This window comes from Heterodontus francisci, chromosome 1 (genome assembly GCF_036365525.1).
Source record: "Heterodontus francisci isolate sHetFra1 chromosome 1, sHetFra1.hap1, whole genome shotgun sequence".
Lineage (NCBI taxonomy): Eukaryota > Metazoa > Chordata > Chondrichthyes > Heterodontiformes > Heterodontidae > Heterodontus > Heterodontus francisci.
Genome location: NC_090371.1, coordinates 172,175,642 through 172,193,541, shown reverse-complemented (window position 1 = coordinate 172,193,541; position 17,900 = coordinate 172,175,642). Strand labels below are relative to the sequence as shown.

At 42.5% G+C, this 17,900-nt stretch overlaps 1 protein-coding gene across 4 annotated transcripts in view; it reads left to right on the top strand.

Annotated features, from left to right (window-relative positions):
• LOC137373671 (AF4/FMR2 family member 1-like) overlaps nucleotides 1-17,900 on the top strand; it is a 187,243-nt gene that overhangs the window by 54,836 nt on the left and 114,507 nt on the right. For all 4 annotated transcript variants that reach the window (XM_068038805.1, XM_068038796.1, XM_068038816.1 and 1 more), the window contains exons 2-3: nucleotides 6,377-6,497; nucleotides 7,770-8,681. In XM_068038805.1, the coding sequence (XP_067894906.1) occupies nucleotides 6,377-6,497; nucleotides 7,770-8,681 (1,033 nt within the window). The remainder of the gene's footprint in view (nucleotides 1-6,376; nucleotides 6,498-7,769; nucleotides 8,682-17,900) is intronic.

The following is a 17,900-nucleotide window of genomic DNA, read 5'->3' as shown; positions in this document are numbered from 1 at the left end:
CTTCCTCCCTTTCAATGCTAATATGTTCAAGTATATCACAGTCCCCCTCCCTGATCTCTGCACCTACATCATCCTTCTCCCTAGTGAACACAGATGAAAAGTAATAATTTAAAACCTCACCTGTGTCTTTCGGCTCCACACACAGATTGTCACTTTGGTCCCTAATGGGCCCTACTCTTTCCCTGGTTATCCTCTTGCCCTTAACATACTTATACAACGCCTTGGGATTTTCCTTTATCTTGCCCGCCAGTGTTTTTTCATGTCCCCTCTTCCCTCTCCTAATTACTTTTTTAAGTACCCCCCGACACTTTCTATACTCCTCGAATGCCTCTGCTGTTTTCAGTACTCTGAATCTGCCATAAGCCTCCTTATTTTTCCTGATCCAATCCTCTACATCCAGGGTTCCCTGGACTTGTTGGTCCTACCCTTCACTTTAACGGCTACGTGTTGGCTCTGAACTCTCACCATTTCCTTTTTGAATGACTCCCACTGGTCTGATGTAGATTTTCCTACAAGCAGCTGCTCCCAGTCCACCTTGGCCAGATCCTGTTTTATCATATTGAAATCGGCCTTCCCCCAATTCAATACCTTTATTTCTGGTCTATCTTTGTCTTTTTCCATAACTACCTTAAATCTTAGAGTTATGGTCACTATCCCCGAAATACTCCCCCACTGACACTTCTACCACTTGCCTGGCTTCATTCCCCAGGATTAGGTCCAGTACTGCCCCTTCTCTTGTAGGACTTTCTACGTACTGACTCAAAAAGCTCTCCTGTATGCATTTTAAGAATTCCGCCCCCTTTAGGCTTTTTGCACTAAGACTATCCCAGTTGATATTGGGAAAGTTGAAATCCCCTACTGTTAATATTCTATTATTTTTACACCCCTCTGAGATTTGCCTGCATATCAGCTCCTCTGTCTCTCCCTGACTGTTTGGAGGCCTGTAGTACACTCCCAGCCAAATGATTGCCCCCTTTTTGTTTTTAAGTTCTACCCATATGGCCTCATTTGAGGAACCTTCTAAGATATCATCCCTCCTTACTGCAGTAATTGACTCCTTGATCAACAGTGCAGTGCCACCTCCTCTTTTACCCCCTCCCCTGTCCCGCTTGCAGATTCTATACCCTGGAATATTGAGCTGCTAGTCCTGCCGCCCCCCTCAACCGTGTCTCTGTGATAGTAATAATATCATAATGCCATGTGCTAATCATCGCTCTCAATTCATCTGCCTTACTGGCAAGACTCCTTGCATTAAAATAGATGCAATCCAGCCTTGCATTTTTCACTTGTGCTTTAACAGGTCTATATTTGCTCTGCCTTCCAGACTGACTCAGTTTCTCTTTTATATTTTACTGTGCATCACCCCATACTGTACCTCCACTCTATCCCATCCCCCTGCCAAATTAGTTTAAACCCCTCCCCCCCCCCCCCCCCCCCCCCCCCACCCCTGCAACAGCACTAGCAAACCTCCTAGCAAGGATGTTGGTCCCGTTCTGGTTCAGGTGCAACCTGTCAAACTTGTACAGGTCCCACCTTTGCCAGAAACAGATGCAGTGATCCAGGAAACTAAAGCCCTCCCTCCTGCACCATCTCCTCAGCCACGAATTTATCTGCTCTATCCTCCTATTCCTATACTCACTAGCACATGGCACTGGGAGTAATCCAGAGATTACAATCTTTGAAGTCCTGCTTTTTAATCTGCTACCTAACTCCCTAAATTCTTGTTACAGGACCTCATCCCTTTTTCTAACTATGTTGTTGGTGCCAATGTGTACCACGACTCTGACTGTTCACCCTCCCCCCCCTTATGGAGATAGATTGGAGAAGTTAGGACTTTTCTTTGAAGAAGAGAAGGCTGAGAGGTGACTTGATAGAGGTATTCAAAATCATGAGGGGTCTGGACAGAGTAGATAGGGAGAAACTGTTCCCACTTGTGAAAGGATCAAGAACGAGAGGGCACAGATTTAAAGTATTAAGAAGCAAAAGTGACATGAAGAAAAGCTTTTTCACGCAGTGAGTGGTTAGGATCTGGAATGCGCTGCCTGAGAACGTGGTGGAGGCGGGTTTAATTGAAGTATTCAAAAGGGAATTAGACAGTTATATGAAATGGAAGAATGTGCAGGGTTATGGGGGGAAGGCAGGGGAATGGAACTGAGGGAATTGTTCTTTTGGAGAGCCACTGCGGACACGATAGGCCGAATGGCCTCCTTCTGCACTGTAACAATTCTGTGAGAGGGTGCAGAAAAGATTCGAGAATGGTTCTAGGGATGAGGAACTTCAGTTACGTGGATCGATTGGAGAAGAGAAGATTAATAGGAGATTTGATTGAGGTGTTGGAAATCACGAGGGGTGTGGACAGAGTAGATAGGGAAATACTGTTGCCGTCGGCAGAAGGACGGAGAAGCAGGGGGCACCGATTTGAAGTGATTGACAAAAGAACCAAAGGCCACATGAGGGAGATCTTTTTTAAGTAGTGTGTGGTTAGGATCTGGAAAGCGCTGCCTGAGAGTGTGGTGGAGGCAGATTCAATCATGGCTTTCAAAAGTGAATTGGATAAGCACCTGAAGAGAGAGAATTTGCAGGGCTGCGGGGAAAAGGTGGGAGAGCAGGACTGGCTGAGTAGCATCTGCAGAGAGTGGGTGTAGACGCGACTGGCCGAAAGGCCTCTTTGTGTGCTGTAATCATTCTATCGTTCTAAGATGGAGAAGGAAGGGGAGGAAGACATGGGGTTGGGGGGGATGCTGCTTTGATTCAAAAGCCAAATCTGAAATAAAAGCAGAAAATGCTGTAAATACTCAGCAGGCCTGGCAGCATCTGTAGAGGGGAAATAGAGTTAACGTTTCAGGTTGTTCTTTCATCAGAACTGAAATATTAACTCTGTTTCTCTCTCCATAGATGCTGCCAGACCTGCTGAGTTTATCCAGCACTTCCTGCCTTTATCCCTGATTTTGATTCACTGTCTTTCCTTGGCTAATCTCAGCCAGAATAGTGGTCGGGTTACTACAATTGGTGTTTCATGCCCCTTGGCTTGGGAGGGGAAAAAAAGTGACCTGATAGCTATCTGGTGATCCTGTTGGAAGTACATATGTTGACATCCAGTGTTGGCCAGATCTGGGTTTGTTGTGTTGCTTATGAGGTCAAATAGCTGACACTCTGTCATTATTCAGAAATGAATAATAGCCATTTGGGCCAGTTCTCAGAGATTTCACCTTTAAAACTCTAAGCTTGGTGTAATTTAATTTCAGATGCATCTATTCTTTTCCTCTTGTTTTCGTATTTTATGCTATGGACCATAACCCTTCAACTTTGTTTCTCAAATTTTACAAAAAAGGGATCTCTAGTTTGTCGATCGCTTCAAGTTGAGGGACTCCAGTTAGCCTCTGCACCCCCTGGGGTCAAAAGGATGAGGATTGCGGGGTGGGGTGGAGGGATGGATATCAGCTGAGTTTCCCAATTTTGAATGCTAGCCAGTGGCCCTGATGAAGGGTGTGAGTTAATGTTAAAGGTGGACACGATCATGCTTGGCTATACAAATTGCTGCAAGTGCCGGCAGGCTGCTTACAGGTGCAAGATGATCTCTTGGGGAAACTACCATATTTCACCTCACTCAACTACCGCAGTTCTCAAGAATCCAGCCTCAAGGAGCATAGGAGAAAACTTGAATGAGGGGAACATTAGACACACTAATCCCTTGATGTACTGGTTAGGGATGGAGAGAGGGGGAGATCTTCCCTTTAGAAGTTGGATTTTATGCATTTATATAATTTTAGAGGCGCAGTGGTGCCAAATGTCCACAGTTGCCACTTACACTGTGCGGCAAAAGTTTTTGCTGTCGTAGTAACAGAATTACTGATACTATCGGCTTTGCTCTGGAAAGGGAAGAACAAGAGAAACTATTTCTTTTTTTAAAACATTGCACCTATCTTGCCATCCATTGAACTGTTGGACTGCTAGAGTTCAAATTTTCAGTTTACTAGGGACAGTTGCTTTGCTGTAAGATTTAAAATGTGCCCTTTTAAATGAGCTGGACAGCTTTACAGAAAAAGACTTGACTCGATGTTCGAGGTCAACCTATTTTTAATTTCTGGAGAATCTAGTACAGTTGGCTATTCTGTTCAAAACTTGCTTCAGTGTCAGCATTGGGGAAATCCTAGAGGATTGCACTGTTAGCCAGCATTAATACATGTAATTGATCAGTGCAGTGTAGCAGAACAGCTCTGTTGCTGATTTCATTAGAGAAGCCTTTCAAGTCCTGATTTTTTTTTCAGGCAGTCAGATGATGAATAAATAGCCATGTTGAACATACAGGGTGACTTGGTTTCTTTCTCTATTACATTTTATTCAGTGGGTGTGAAGATCTGCTTGGTGAAAACCTTGTTTGCAACTTCTGTGGCTCCTGAACATTCATTCTTTTCCTCTTTGGCCCCCCTGCCTACACCCCTACACACACACATTTCAGCTGGTAGACTCCCTTTTCCCTTCCCACAAGCCATCTGTTTTTGACAACTGCACCAGTAGAGGTGCTGGCACAGATTTGATTCTATTTATATTTGATGCTTATGCTTGTGAGTAATCATGCAATATTTGCCCAACTGCAAACACTAGGTTCGCTCTATGGGAGCAATAAAAGGTATTGAGTTTTTTCTAAATTGTTCAATTTTTTGAGAGCATCAAAAGAGTGTCATTATCAACATTCAATATTTGTACATTTTTGAATATTGATGTATATTTGGAAAAGCTGCAAACGATATTTAGTACTTTAGTTACTTGCACATTTTAATATAACTGGGATATACATGCTTTCAGCAAGTGTTGGGTGACTTAAGTAAATTGCAGCCAGTAGCAAAACCAGTGCTTCTAAAAATAGGTCTGTGCGTAGAGCATTGTGTATGTTTGCAGTGCAAATGCTGCACACACAATCTATAGCACTTTGTGGGACAGTGTTAAATGATTGGTATTATCACTAGGCTGCTTTGACTGTATTTACTTAAGGCAATCAGTGGACCAGCCCAAGACACTCTGACCAGTCACTGATATATAAACAGCACTGAGAGGGCTCCTGTCTCAACTCTGCCTTCCTTCCATTCCAGTTCTGTTTTTTTAAAAAAATCATTTTGTCACAGAATTTATAGATCCTTCCCACTTCCTATACAAAGACTTGCACTTATGTTGTATCTTAGCACACCTTTAGTTTTAGTTTTAGAGATACAGCACTGAAACAGGCCCTTCGGCCCACCGAGTCTGTGCCGACCATCAACCACCCATTTATACTAATCCTACACTAATCCCATATTCCAACCAAATCCCCACCTGTCCCTATATTTCCCTACCACCTACCTATACTAGGGGCAATTTATAATGGCCAATTAACCTATCAACCTGCAAGTCTTTGGCATGTGGGAGGAAACCGGAGCACCCGGAGGAAACCCATGCAGACACAGGGAGAACTTGCAAACTCCACACAGGCAGTACCCAGAATTGAACCCGGGTCGCTGGAGCTGTGAGGCTGCGGTGCTAACCACTGCGCCGCCCTCTCCTAAAGCACTCCACATACTGTTTGTTACTTTGAAGTACAGTCATAGTTTCTAGGTAAATACCATCGCCATTTTGTGTATTACATGGTCGCACCAATGGCACTTGGGTGAATGAGCAATTTATCTTTTTTTTTGTAGTGTATTTGATTGTCAGTGGAGATATAATTGTGATGTAATTGTAGGCTCAACGCATGTACCTGTTAGTATTATCGTGCCACATAGCTTTTAGGTCTCCTGCCAATAGCAGTCTTTTACTGCACATCATATCTTTACAGAGTAACAATGCTCAGTACATAACAATGAAGGTAGAAAATGTGCAGCAAGTGTGGAATTTTATTAAATGTGCAGTAAGCAAGCTGGTAGTGAAGTTAGGACTATAATTCAATTTGGATTTTGGTGATAATCACGGGATACTGTAATGTCACTGCTACTGATCAAAATATTCTCGACTCCATTGAATTGCAGTTTTGCATCGGCAGTTTATCCTCTGTATATTGTGAGTATTGAAACATAGTATTTATAAAATTAAAATTTCCAGGATCCCTAATAGTTTTCTTATGTAGAGGATAGGTCTGTCTAAATGCTAGATCTTTGGACAGATCCTTGTATTAGTGTTTTCAAATGACAAATGTATGCAGTATGTAATAGCCATCTTCAGCATATGTCATCTATCGAAGGTGGTGGGCAGCAGAAAAGTTCTCCATCTGTGGACTGGTTGACAAGTGATAGATCAGGAAACAGCTATCTTTGTTACTGTCTTTCTAAATTATGCGTTTTGCTTGCCAAGTAGATAAAATCTATTTGGAGAAGTTTGAAATTTAGTTTATTCTGCTCTTCAACAGCTTGTACAATGAGGACAGAAATTTGCTTCGAATTAAAGAAAGGGAAAGGCGAAACCAAGAAATTCATCTCGACAAAGAACCTTTCCTTGAACATGCCCCTCTCTTTGGTGAGCCATACAAGGTAAAGTGCTGAGCAGCTCAGACTAATTTGGCATTAATTATTTTTTTAGATCCTCTGTTGTGCAGCGCCGCTTGTGAGCAGGGTGCCCGCCTGTTTAAATTTACAGATTGGGACGCCGATTTAGTCATCGGTACTCTGTGTAATTTTAGTTGGAAGCATCAGTAGAAGAGCAGTGATGGTCACCTCATCAGGCCAGACTTGCTGGGAGGGGGATTGTGGGGCAGAAGAGGCATAGGCAGCGCAGTCTTTTTGAAAAAAAATGTTGTTAGGTGTCCTTGAAGGGTGGGCGAGGAAGAGATGCTTCTCCAGGCTCTATAGGAAGCTCTCGGTCTCCCTTGCCACAGAATTCACCCACATATTTAACTTCTGGCGTCCTGTCCTGCAGGTCCCCAGCTGTGACCTCCTATCACTTAATTCATGCTACCAGGTAGTGAATGTGGCCAGTTTTGCGCAAGTCACTGAAAATTTATGGAATTGAGACCTGGTAGTTGGGACTGGCCACGTCCCTGGCCTTATCGGGTGTGCCGCCTGCTTCAGGACTCATGCGTACTGTACTTGCCCTCCCATTTAAAATTAATGCCTGTGTCTAGAACAATAGGAGCTCTGTAGAAGAGCTGTGCCAGCCTAATCTTCTGTCAATATGCTAGAAGGTTTTCTGAACAATTTTGATTTTTTAAAAAAAGCTTTTCTGTGGTTTTAGAAGGCATCTTTGGAGAACTGAATTTCCACCAACCTTTCCTTTCCCTTTGAGTAAAAGTGTAGAAAGGAGGACTACATTTTAAGCAATTTGAGCAGCTTTACATGGTCTCAAAGGCAGTAAAATTGCCAGAGGACTGATGCACACCAAAGAACTGAGTTTGCATTAGAGCTGAAAGATGAATATTAAAATCCTTGGACTTGGCTATGTATAAAATTTGCTTTGGGATTGCTACCATGAGATACTAGACTAAAAGATATTTTTAAATTTTGGTGACTGACTGTTGATTGGCCATAGTGATGTTGCAAAATGTATTATTCAGTCCATGCTAATTTGCAGCCAGCACTGATTTTTTTTTATTCAAAAAAAGTTGCAGGATGCATTTTGAAGCTAATAAAAATAATACAAGTACACTTATTTTTAAAATATCTGGTCATTTTTAAAGCAATAATTAGTTCATGCAAGAAAACCATTTTATTTTTCCTGAACATTTCCTTCTACAGAAATATCTGTGAGCCATCACAAGATGATTCTTGGGGTTGGAGTCATTAATTACTTTATCTGTTTTTGTGCAGACCAATAAAGGGGATGAACTTTCCAGCCGTATTCAGAATATGCTGGGCAACTACGATGAGATGAAGGATTTAATAAGTAACAAGTCCCATCAGAACCTCATTGGTATACCCAAGAGGGCAGTCCCTTTGATGTCACAAGAAAAGAATGAGTGCTCACTTGGTCCAAAAAGAAGTAATAGTTCAACGCAGCCTTCCTTTCACAGCAGCAATCCACAATTAATGGGACCTCGCAGCGCTGCTCCATCAACAGGTGACTGCTCTTCGCAAAAAAACACTGCAGTGATAGAACAGAACAGCCAAAGCTTCAGCCGTAACACTAAAAACTACAGCTCATTTCATAACAGAAGCCAAAATAAAGGCAACTGCTATAGTGGCCGGGAAACCTGCAGTAGCCGTCGTGGGAGGGATGATCAGCAGGTGGATGCGGACAATCACGCCAAAGTCCAGTTATCCCATTTGCAACACTTACAACCTTTGTTACCATTGTCCTCACTTATACAACCGTTGTCTCCTCTAACACCATTATCCCCCTTACATTCCAGCGGGTTTACCAATTCCAAATTACAACAAAGTCACAGCAAAGACTGTCCTCCAACAAAATCTCCTCATGAACTGGATGTACACTCCGGTGATCCTGAGAGCTTGTCTTCTGATCTGAATGTTCCTGTCCCCAGCCAACATGCATCTCAAACTTTTCCACCATCTTTACCATCAAAACCAAATATGACGCAACAAAAACCTACAGCATATGTGAGACCAATGGATGGGCAAGATCAAGCCCCCAGTAAATCCCCAGAACTAAAGCCTCCTTCAGATGATTACAGCGAGGAGCCATACGGGAATATAGCTGAGATGAAAGCAAGTGCCAGGGCGAAGCTGTCCAAACTTAAAATTCCTTCTCAGACAGTTGAGGTGAGTACACAGATGTTTCAGTTCTTATGTGTGGTTCTTCTGCCATGATCTCAATAATGGCAACAACTATTGGTTAAATGAGTTTCAAGTGTTTCGCTCTAAACTTCAAGATTCAGTGGCATATGCTGGACTTGGAATTTAAATGGTGGGTTTAAAGCTGCTATTAAATGATTGTGTGAAATCTGCACTCATCAAGGTGAGGTGAAAGTGACCGTCCTTGACATCAAGGCAGCATTTGACCGAGTATGGCATCAAGGAGCCCTAGCAAAACTGGAGTCAGCAGGAATCGGGGAAAATTCTCCACTGGTTGGAATCCTACCTAGCACAAAGGAAGATGGTTGTGGTTGTTGATCAATTAGCTCAGCTCCAGCATATCACTGCAGGGGTTGCTCAGGGTGGATGTGGACAATTGTGCCAAAGTCCAGTTATCCCATTTGCAACACTTTTAACCATTGTTGCCATTGTCTCCTCTAAATCCCCCTTATATTCCAATGGGTTTACCAATTCCAAATTACAACAAAGTAGCAATAGTCACAGCTCCGATTCCTATTGACTGCAGTTTTGCTGAGGCTCCTTGATGCCATACTCGATCTAATGCTGCCTTAATGTCACTTTCACCTCACCTTGATGAGTGCAGATTTCATGCAATCATTTAATAGCAGCTTTAAACCCACCATTTAAATTTCAAGTCCAGCTTATACTCAACCATCCTCAGCTGCTTCATCAATGACATTCCTTCAATCATAAGGTGGGGGTGTTCACTGATGCTTGCACAATGTTCAGCACCATTCGCGACTCCTCATACTGAAGCAGTCTGTGTTGAAATGCAGCAAGACCTGGACAATATCCAGGCTTGGGCTGATAAGTGGCAAGTAACGGTCGCACCACACAAGTGGCCAGGGAATGACTATCTCAAACAAGGGAGAATCTAACCATTGCCCCTTGATATTCAAGGGCATTACCAGCGCTGAAGCCCCCTCTATCAACATTCAGGGGGTTACCATTGACCAGAAACTGAACTGGAGTCGCCATATAAATATTGTGGCTACAAGAGCAGGTCAGGGGCAAGGAATCCAGTGGCGAGTAACTCACCTCCTGACTCCCCAAAGCCTGTCCACCATCTACACGGCACAAGTCAGGAGTGTGATGGAATACTCTCCACTTGCCTGGATGGGTGCAGCTCCAACAACATTCAAGAAGCTAGACACCATCCAGGACAAAGAAGCCCACTTGATTGGCACTCCATCAACAAACATTCAGCCCCCCCCCCCCCCCCCCCCCAACACAACCACTGACGCACAGTGGCAGCAGTGTGTACCATCTACAAGATGCACTGCAGCAGCACACCAAGGCTCCTTAGACAGCACCTTCGAAATCTATGACTTCTACCAACTAGAAGGACAAGGGCAGCAGATGCATGGGACCACCACCACCTGCAAGTTTCCCTCCAAGTCACACACCATCCTGACTTGGAACTATATCCCCGTTCCTTCACTGTCACTGGGTCAAAATGCTGGAACTCCCTTCCTAACAGCCCTGTGGGTGTACCTACCCTACATGGACTGTAGCAGTTCAAGAAGGCAGCTCACCACCCCTTCTCGAGGGCAATTAGGGATGGGCAATAAATGCTGGCCTGGCCAGCGTCGCCCATATCCCATGAATGAATAAAAAAAAAAGCAGGTAATCAATTCCCAAAGTAAACCTGCTAAATTCACTAAGGCCACCTTGATGATCCATTTTAAAAGAAACTCTTCTTCCTGTTAGCTTAGCAAATCCAGAAACATGGGCTTTAAGGTTTCTACCAGATGTACAAGGCATTGGTACAAGTGTGCAATTAGCCCAATATAAAAGCAGTTTAAGATTTACAGCATGCATCAACACCTTACCTGTATTCTTCCAGACAGTGTAAAAGATTCTTAAAAATAAAACAAATCTTTAGAATGAAAGCAGCATCTTGAGAGAACGAACATAGTGAATGCTAACAATTCAGTGTCTTTTCCCTTAATAATAGAATCAAGAATCAAAGAAATTTGTGGCACAGAAGGAGGCCATTTGACCCATTGTGTCTGTGCCAGCTGAAAAATATCTATCCAGCCTAATCCCACTTTCCAATGCTTGATCCGTAGCCTTGTAGGGAATGGTGCTTCCAGGTGTGCATATCCAAGTATTTTTGAAATGTGATGTTTTCTGCCTCTACCACCCTTTCAGGCAGTGAGTTCCAGACCCCCACCACCCTCTGGCCGAAAGAAAATTCTCCTTAACTCCACTCTGATCCTTTTGCCAATTACTTTAAATCTATTTCCCCTGGTTATTGACCTCTCTGCTATGGGAAATAGGACCTTCCTGTCCTCTCTGTCTAGGGCCGTTAACTTTATACACCTCCATTAAATCTCCCCTTGGCCTCCCCCAGCCTATCCAATCTTTCCTGACAGCTAAAATTCTTAGTTCTTGGCAACTTCCTCTTAAAGCTCTGGCAGGACATTATTGAGAGAGTGGTTAGCAAAGCATATGGGATCTTGGGTTTCATAAATGGAGGGTATTGAGTACAAGAGCAGGGAAGTTGTGCTGAACTTTTATAAAGCTCTGGTTGGGCCACAACTGGAGTATTGCATGCAGTTCTGATCATCACACTTTAAGAAGGATATGAGGGCCCTTGAGAGGGTGCAGGGGAAATTTATCAGAATGCTTCCGGGGATGAGGGATTTTAGCTACAGGGTTAGGTTGGAGAAGCTGGGGTTGTTTTCCTTGGAGCAAACGAGATTAAGGGGAGATTTGATAGAGCTGTACATGATTGAGAGGTTTAGATAAGGTACCTATAGAAAAGCTGGTCCCATTAACTGATGGTACAAGGACTAGGGGACACAGATTTAAGGTTTTGAGAAGGGATGCGGGGGAATGTGAGGAAGAACTTTTTTATGCAGCGAGTGGTAATGACCTGGAACTCGCTGCCTATATGAATGTTGTAAGTGGAGATGAATGATTTCAAAAGGAAATTGGATGGGCAATTGAAGGAAATAAATTTGCAGGGCCAAAGGGATAGGGTGGGGGAATGGGACTGACTGAATTGCTCAACAGAGAGCAGACATGGGCTCGATGGGCTGAATGACCTCCTTCCTTGCTGCTATGACCCTGTGACCATTTCTAACACAATCGCATCCTTCCTGTAAAGCAGTGACCAGAACTGTATGCAGTACTCTAGCTGTGCTATAACTAGTGTTTTATACAGTTCTAGCATAATCTCCTTGCTCTTCTCTTCTTTGCCTCAAATAATAAAAGAAAGTATCCCATATGCCTTCCTAACTATCTTATCGACCTGTCCTACTTCCTTCAGGTATCCGTGGGCATACATTCCAAGGTCCTTCTGTTCTGCTGCCTTCTCAGTATCCTACCATTCATTGTGTGTTTCTTTGCCCTCCCCAAATGCATCACTTCACACTTCTCTGGATTGAATTCCATTTGCCACTTTTTTGCCCACTTGATTAGTCAATTGATATCTTCCTGGAGTCTACAAATTTCTTCCTCGCTATCAACCACATGACCAATTTTTGTATCATTTATAAATTTCTTAATCATACCCTCTACATTTAGGTACAAATTATTTATAAGTACCATGTAAAGCAAGGGATCTAGTCCTGAGCCCTGCGGAACCTCACTGGAAACCGCCTTCCAGTTGCGCCCATTACCCTTTGCTTCCTGCCACTGCGCCAATTTTTGATCCAAATTGCCACCTGTCCCTTGGATCCTATGGGGTTTTACTTTTCTGACCAGTCTGCCATTTGCCTTGCTAAAATCCATATAGACTACATCAAATGTGTTGCCTTCATTGACCTTCCTTGTTAAGTCCTCAAAAGGTTCACTCAAGTAAAATGTAATCAATTTAGTCAGACATGACCTTCCTTTATGCTGACTGTCCTTGATTGATGTCTTTCTCAATATCTATTAATACTGTCTCTTAGAGTTTTTTCTGCACCACCGAGGTTTTTCCCTTTTTAAAACAACAGTACATTGGCTGTCCTCCAGTCCTCTGGCACCACACCTGTAGCCAGAGAGGATTGGAAAATGATGATCAGAGCCTTTTGCTGTTTCTTCCCTAGCTTTCTGAGCAGCCTAAGATACATTTCATCTGGGCCTGGCAAATTATCTACTTAAAAAGATGCTAAACCCCTTAATATTCCTTTCACTATGCCTATCCCCTCCAATACTTCACACTCCTCTTTAGCTGAAATTTCTGCAATGCCCCTCTCTCTTTTGTAAAGACAGATGCAAGGTATTCATTAAGAACTATGCCCGCGTCTTTCCCCCTCCACACACAAGTGATCTTTTTGGTCTCTAATAGGCCCTACTCTTTCCTGCTCTTTATTTGTAAATCATTTTCAGGTTTTCCTTGCCAATATTTTTTTCATGCCCTCCTTTTGCTTTCCTAATTTCCCTTTTAGTCTCACCCCTGCAAATTCTATATTCCTCTAGGTTTCTGCCATATTGAGCTCTCGGTATCGGATATAAGCTTCCTTTTTCTTGCCTTTATCCTACCCTTTATGCTCCTTGACATCTAGGTGGTCTAGATTTAGAAGTGCCAGCCTTTTTCTTTGTGGGAACATAGTTGTTCTGAACCCTCACTATCTCCTTGAATGCCTGTCACTGATTTACCTTCAAGTAGCTGTTTCCAGTCCACATTTGCTAAATCACTTCTCCGCTTAGTTAAATTAGCCTTTCCCCGATTGAGAACTTTTGTTCCTGGTCTATGTTCTTTTCCAGAACTACTTGAAAATCTAACTGAATTATGATCACTACCACCAAAATACTCTCCTACTGATGCCCTTTTCTCCTGCACAGTTTTATTCCCTAAAACTAAGTCCAGAACTGTCCTTTCTTTTGGGCTTGGTACTTGCCAGCTGAAAAAAAAAGTTCTCCTGGATGCATTTTAAGAATTCTGTGCCCTCTATACCTTTTACACTAATTCTATCCCAGTCAGTCAAAGAATCAGATCCCTCCGATAGGAAGTTTCGTATGAAATATATAAGAGAAGCACTCCAGGAACGCCATAGTCTGAACACCATCCTTCAGAATCCAGAAAAACTTTTAAGAATCTGTCTGATCAATTTCCACATGCTTTCTTGGCTGTAGCATCTAGCAGGCAAATCGCATTGACACCAATGTGCCCATTATAAATGGTGGGTCTGTACAAGAAAGTTAAATACTGGAGAATGTTTAGAGTCATAAAGTTGTACAGCACAGAAACCGGTCCTTCGGCCCATCGTGTCCATGCCGGCCATCAAGCACCTATCTACCCTAATCCCATTTTCCAGCACTTGGCCTGTAGCCTTGTGTGCTGTGACATTTCAAGTGTTCATCTAAATACTTCTTAAATGTTGTGAGGCTTCCTGCCTCTACCACCCTTCACTCAGCGAGTTCCAGATTCCAACCACCCTCTGGGTGAAAATAATTTTGGGGAAGTAGAAATCCCCTACTATTATTACCATATTATTTTTACACCCCTCTGAGATTTGCCTACATATCTGCTCCTCTATCTCTCCCTGACTGTTTGGAGGCCTGTAGTACACTCCGAGCCAAGTGATTGCCCCCTTTTTGTTTTTAAGCTCTACTCGTATGGCCTCATTTGTGGAACCTTCTAAGATATCATCCCTCCTTACTGCAGTAATTAACTGCTTGATCAATAGTGCAATACCACCCCTCACGCCTGAAGATTCTATATCCTGGAATATTGAGCTGCCAGTCCTGCCCTTCCCTCAACCATGTCTGTGTGATAGCTTACTCACTCTCTGTTAGGCTGAAATATAAAACTGTATTCAGGTAATTAAGAACACATTACCTAACTGATACCATACATGATGGGCACTATTGACTTGAGATGATGAAAACACATTCATGTTTGATACACAATGATGTGTTTCAGAGAAACAGTTTTTGATTCTGACTTGAATGGCTGACACCAATTTATAGATGAGCATCTTTTTAATATCTACAAAAACCAGGACTGACATTCACATTTGCCTAATTTATTTAGCCTGGTAACTCGGTTTCCAAGTATAACCCCCTTTTTAAAGTATCAACACAACCTTCTATTCTTCTTTGAAAGCTACTGTTGTTTATATATAAAGAAAAGAAAGAAATTTCATTTGTATACCACATTTCAGGTTCTTAATAAATCCCAAAATAATAAAGTATTTTGGAAGTGTAGTGCTGTTTGTTTTGTAGACAGATGTCACAGCCAATATGTGTGAAACCAAGACTCTCAAACAATAAATGAGATAAATGATCAATTAATCTGTTTTTGGTGGTATTGATCGAGGGGTAAATTGTTTTTGAAAAAAAACTTGCGTTTATAAAGTGCCTTTTATGACCATCGGACTTCTCGAAGCATTTTGCAGCCAATGAGTACTTTTGAAGTGTAGTCACTGTTGTAATGTCGGAAACACAGCAGCCAAATTGCACACAGCAAGGCCCCACAAACAAATGTGGTAATGACCAGAGAATCTTGTTTTATATTGTTGATTCAGGGATAAATATTGACCAGGATACTGGGGATATCTCCCCTGCTCTTCCTTGAAATAGTCCTGTGAGATCTTTTGCTCCCACCTGAGAGGACAGACAGGGCCTCGGCTTAACATCTCATCTGAAAGGCGGCACCTCCGTCCGTGCAACACTCCCTCAGTACGGTACTGGAGTGTTGGTCTTGATTTTTATGCTGAAGTCCTGGAGTGGGACTTGAATGCACAACCTTCTGACTCCGAGGCAAGGGTACTACCAAATGCGACACGGCTACCGTAGGATCTTTTACGTTCACCTGACAAGGCTGACGGAACCTCGATTTAAGATCTCATCTGAAAAATGTTGGCCAGGATGTGAGGAGAATTTTCCCTGTTTTTCTAAATAGTGCCATGAGATCTTTTACATCTTCTAGAAAAGGCAGGAAGGGCCTTGATTTTAATAGTTGATCAAAAGATGGCGCCTCTGTCAATGTAGCACACTGAAATATCAGCCAAGATTGTTCTCAAATCCTGGAGTGGGCTTGAACCCAAAGCCTTCTGACTCTGACGGGTGTGTGTATGTTATAACTGAGCCAATGTGTCTTTCACAATGCTCATCTAAAGCACATTGCTTTATCAAGGTAGAGGGAGCTTCGCCTTCACTCTGACCCTTCCTGCACTTGGCCTGGAAGTGTTTGATGCACAGAGAGGGCAGTTTGGAAAAGTCTTCTGTTTCCCAGATGCCGAGCTGTTGAGCATTAAAATAATCACCAAAAAACCCCCCAAAAAAAGGCTGTTTACGTTGGTGCATCTGAATAAAATGAAGTATGTGTGTGTCTTGTATGTATAAGAGGAGGAATGTACACCATTCTTACTTGGGTTGCTTTCCAGAAATCATAAAATGTCTGCTGTATCTCCTCCTTTTGAATGTGTGCCAGATAATGTTCTACTTACTGGATTTCCTTTTGAACTTTATTTTTACATACTTAACAGAAACCTTGGGAAGTCAGGGTGGCACTTTAATCCAGCAATATTACTACTATTGACCTCGTAAAATAAGATATACGGTAGATTAAAAGACTGCAAATTCATTGCACAGGAGAGTGGAGTTCCTCATTTGTTCATTTAGACAAGTATGTAGTATGTGTGGTGTACAAACTTAGATTGCAAATACTAAAGCTTTATGGATGTGATCTTGTAAAGTTTAGTTTGATAAGCAGGTTCTGGAACTAATTAGTCCACTTCTAGTGGTCATTTTTTTGTGAATGAAGAATAACATTTTCATGCCTGTGAAGTACAACCCATTATAAACGTGCAAGGTGTAGTGGGGCTGCTGGTGAAATGAAGAAATTTGCTTGTTTACTGGAAACACTGGCTGCAGGAAAGTCTAGTAACTGGAATGATGCATGGTTAGACCCTCAAGCAAAAATGTTGACAAAGGAGCTCCTTTTCTTGAAACATTCTATCATTTTTTTTCTCTCTTCTATGCAATTTTAGTTAGAGGGAAAATGAATAACTTGGATTTCTCTTTTCAAAAGTACTTTTATGCCTTAATTATTTTTTTAAAATCAAGTATCACTTTGAAACAGGGTGTCATCTCTGCATTAGGGATATCAACAGGATCTAGTTGCAGATGTGGGATTAGGGGAATGGGTGAAAGAATGCTGAATTCTAGGCAATTTCAAATCCATTCCCAGTTTCCTGTAATGGTTTGCAGCTTCCTCCTTTGACACTTCATAGCTCGTAGCACATAGCTGCCTGGTTATTTGATGACAGTTACACTGGTTGTTTTTGATCAAGGCCAGTTCATTGAAAGCTCTGTATTTTTATTATTCAGTCTCTATAAGTTCGCAATAGCCAATGCAACCCTTTCTTTACTTTCTTTGAAGATTAACCTTGTGAATTCTATAGTAGAAGCCACCTGTCTTTTTTCCTTGTTTTGTTGCTTACTGAAACAATTGATTATGTATTTTGGTAAGGTAAAGCTGTATTTGACCTTTAACAGTAGAGTGAGTAACATAAAACACAATATGATTTGGAACACTAATCCTTCTAACACACAACCCTGAAATACATTGTTACGAGCTTTTGGAATGCGCCTGTGAATACATAGGAACCGGCGTAGGCCATTAAGCCCCTCAAGCCTTTTCCACAGAATTTATTCTTGGACATCGCTGACAAGGCCAGCATTTATTGCTCCTCTCTAGTTGCTCTGTGACAAAGCCCTCCTCCTCCTTCTCTGCCTGTCTCTAGCCTTTGACACAATTACCACACCTCTTCACCTTCGGCAAGCTGGGTGGGACTGCTCTCATCTGGTTCTATTCTTATCTATCTAATCGTAGCCAGATTACTACTTACAATGGCTTCTCTTCCTATTCCTGCACCATTACCTCTGGTGTCCCCCCCCCAAGGATCTATCCTTGGCCCCTTTCTATTTCTCATCTACATGCTGCCCTTCGGCATCATCCAAAAGCACAGCGTTAGTTTTCAAATGTATGCTAACGACACCCAGCTCTACCTTACCATCACCACTCTCGACTCCTCCACTGTCGCTACATTATCAGACTACTTATCTGACATCCAGTACTGGATGAGCAGAAATTTCCTCCAATTAAGTATAGGGAACACTGAAGCCATTGTTTTTGATCACTGCTCTAAACTCTGTTCCCTAGCTACTGACTACATTCCTCTCCTTGGCAACAGTCTGAGACTAAATCAGACTGTATGTGTC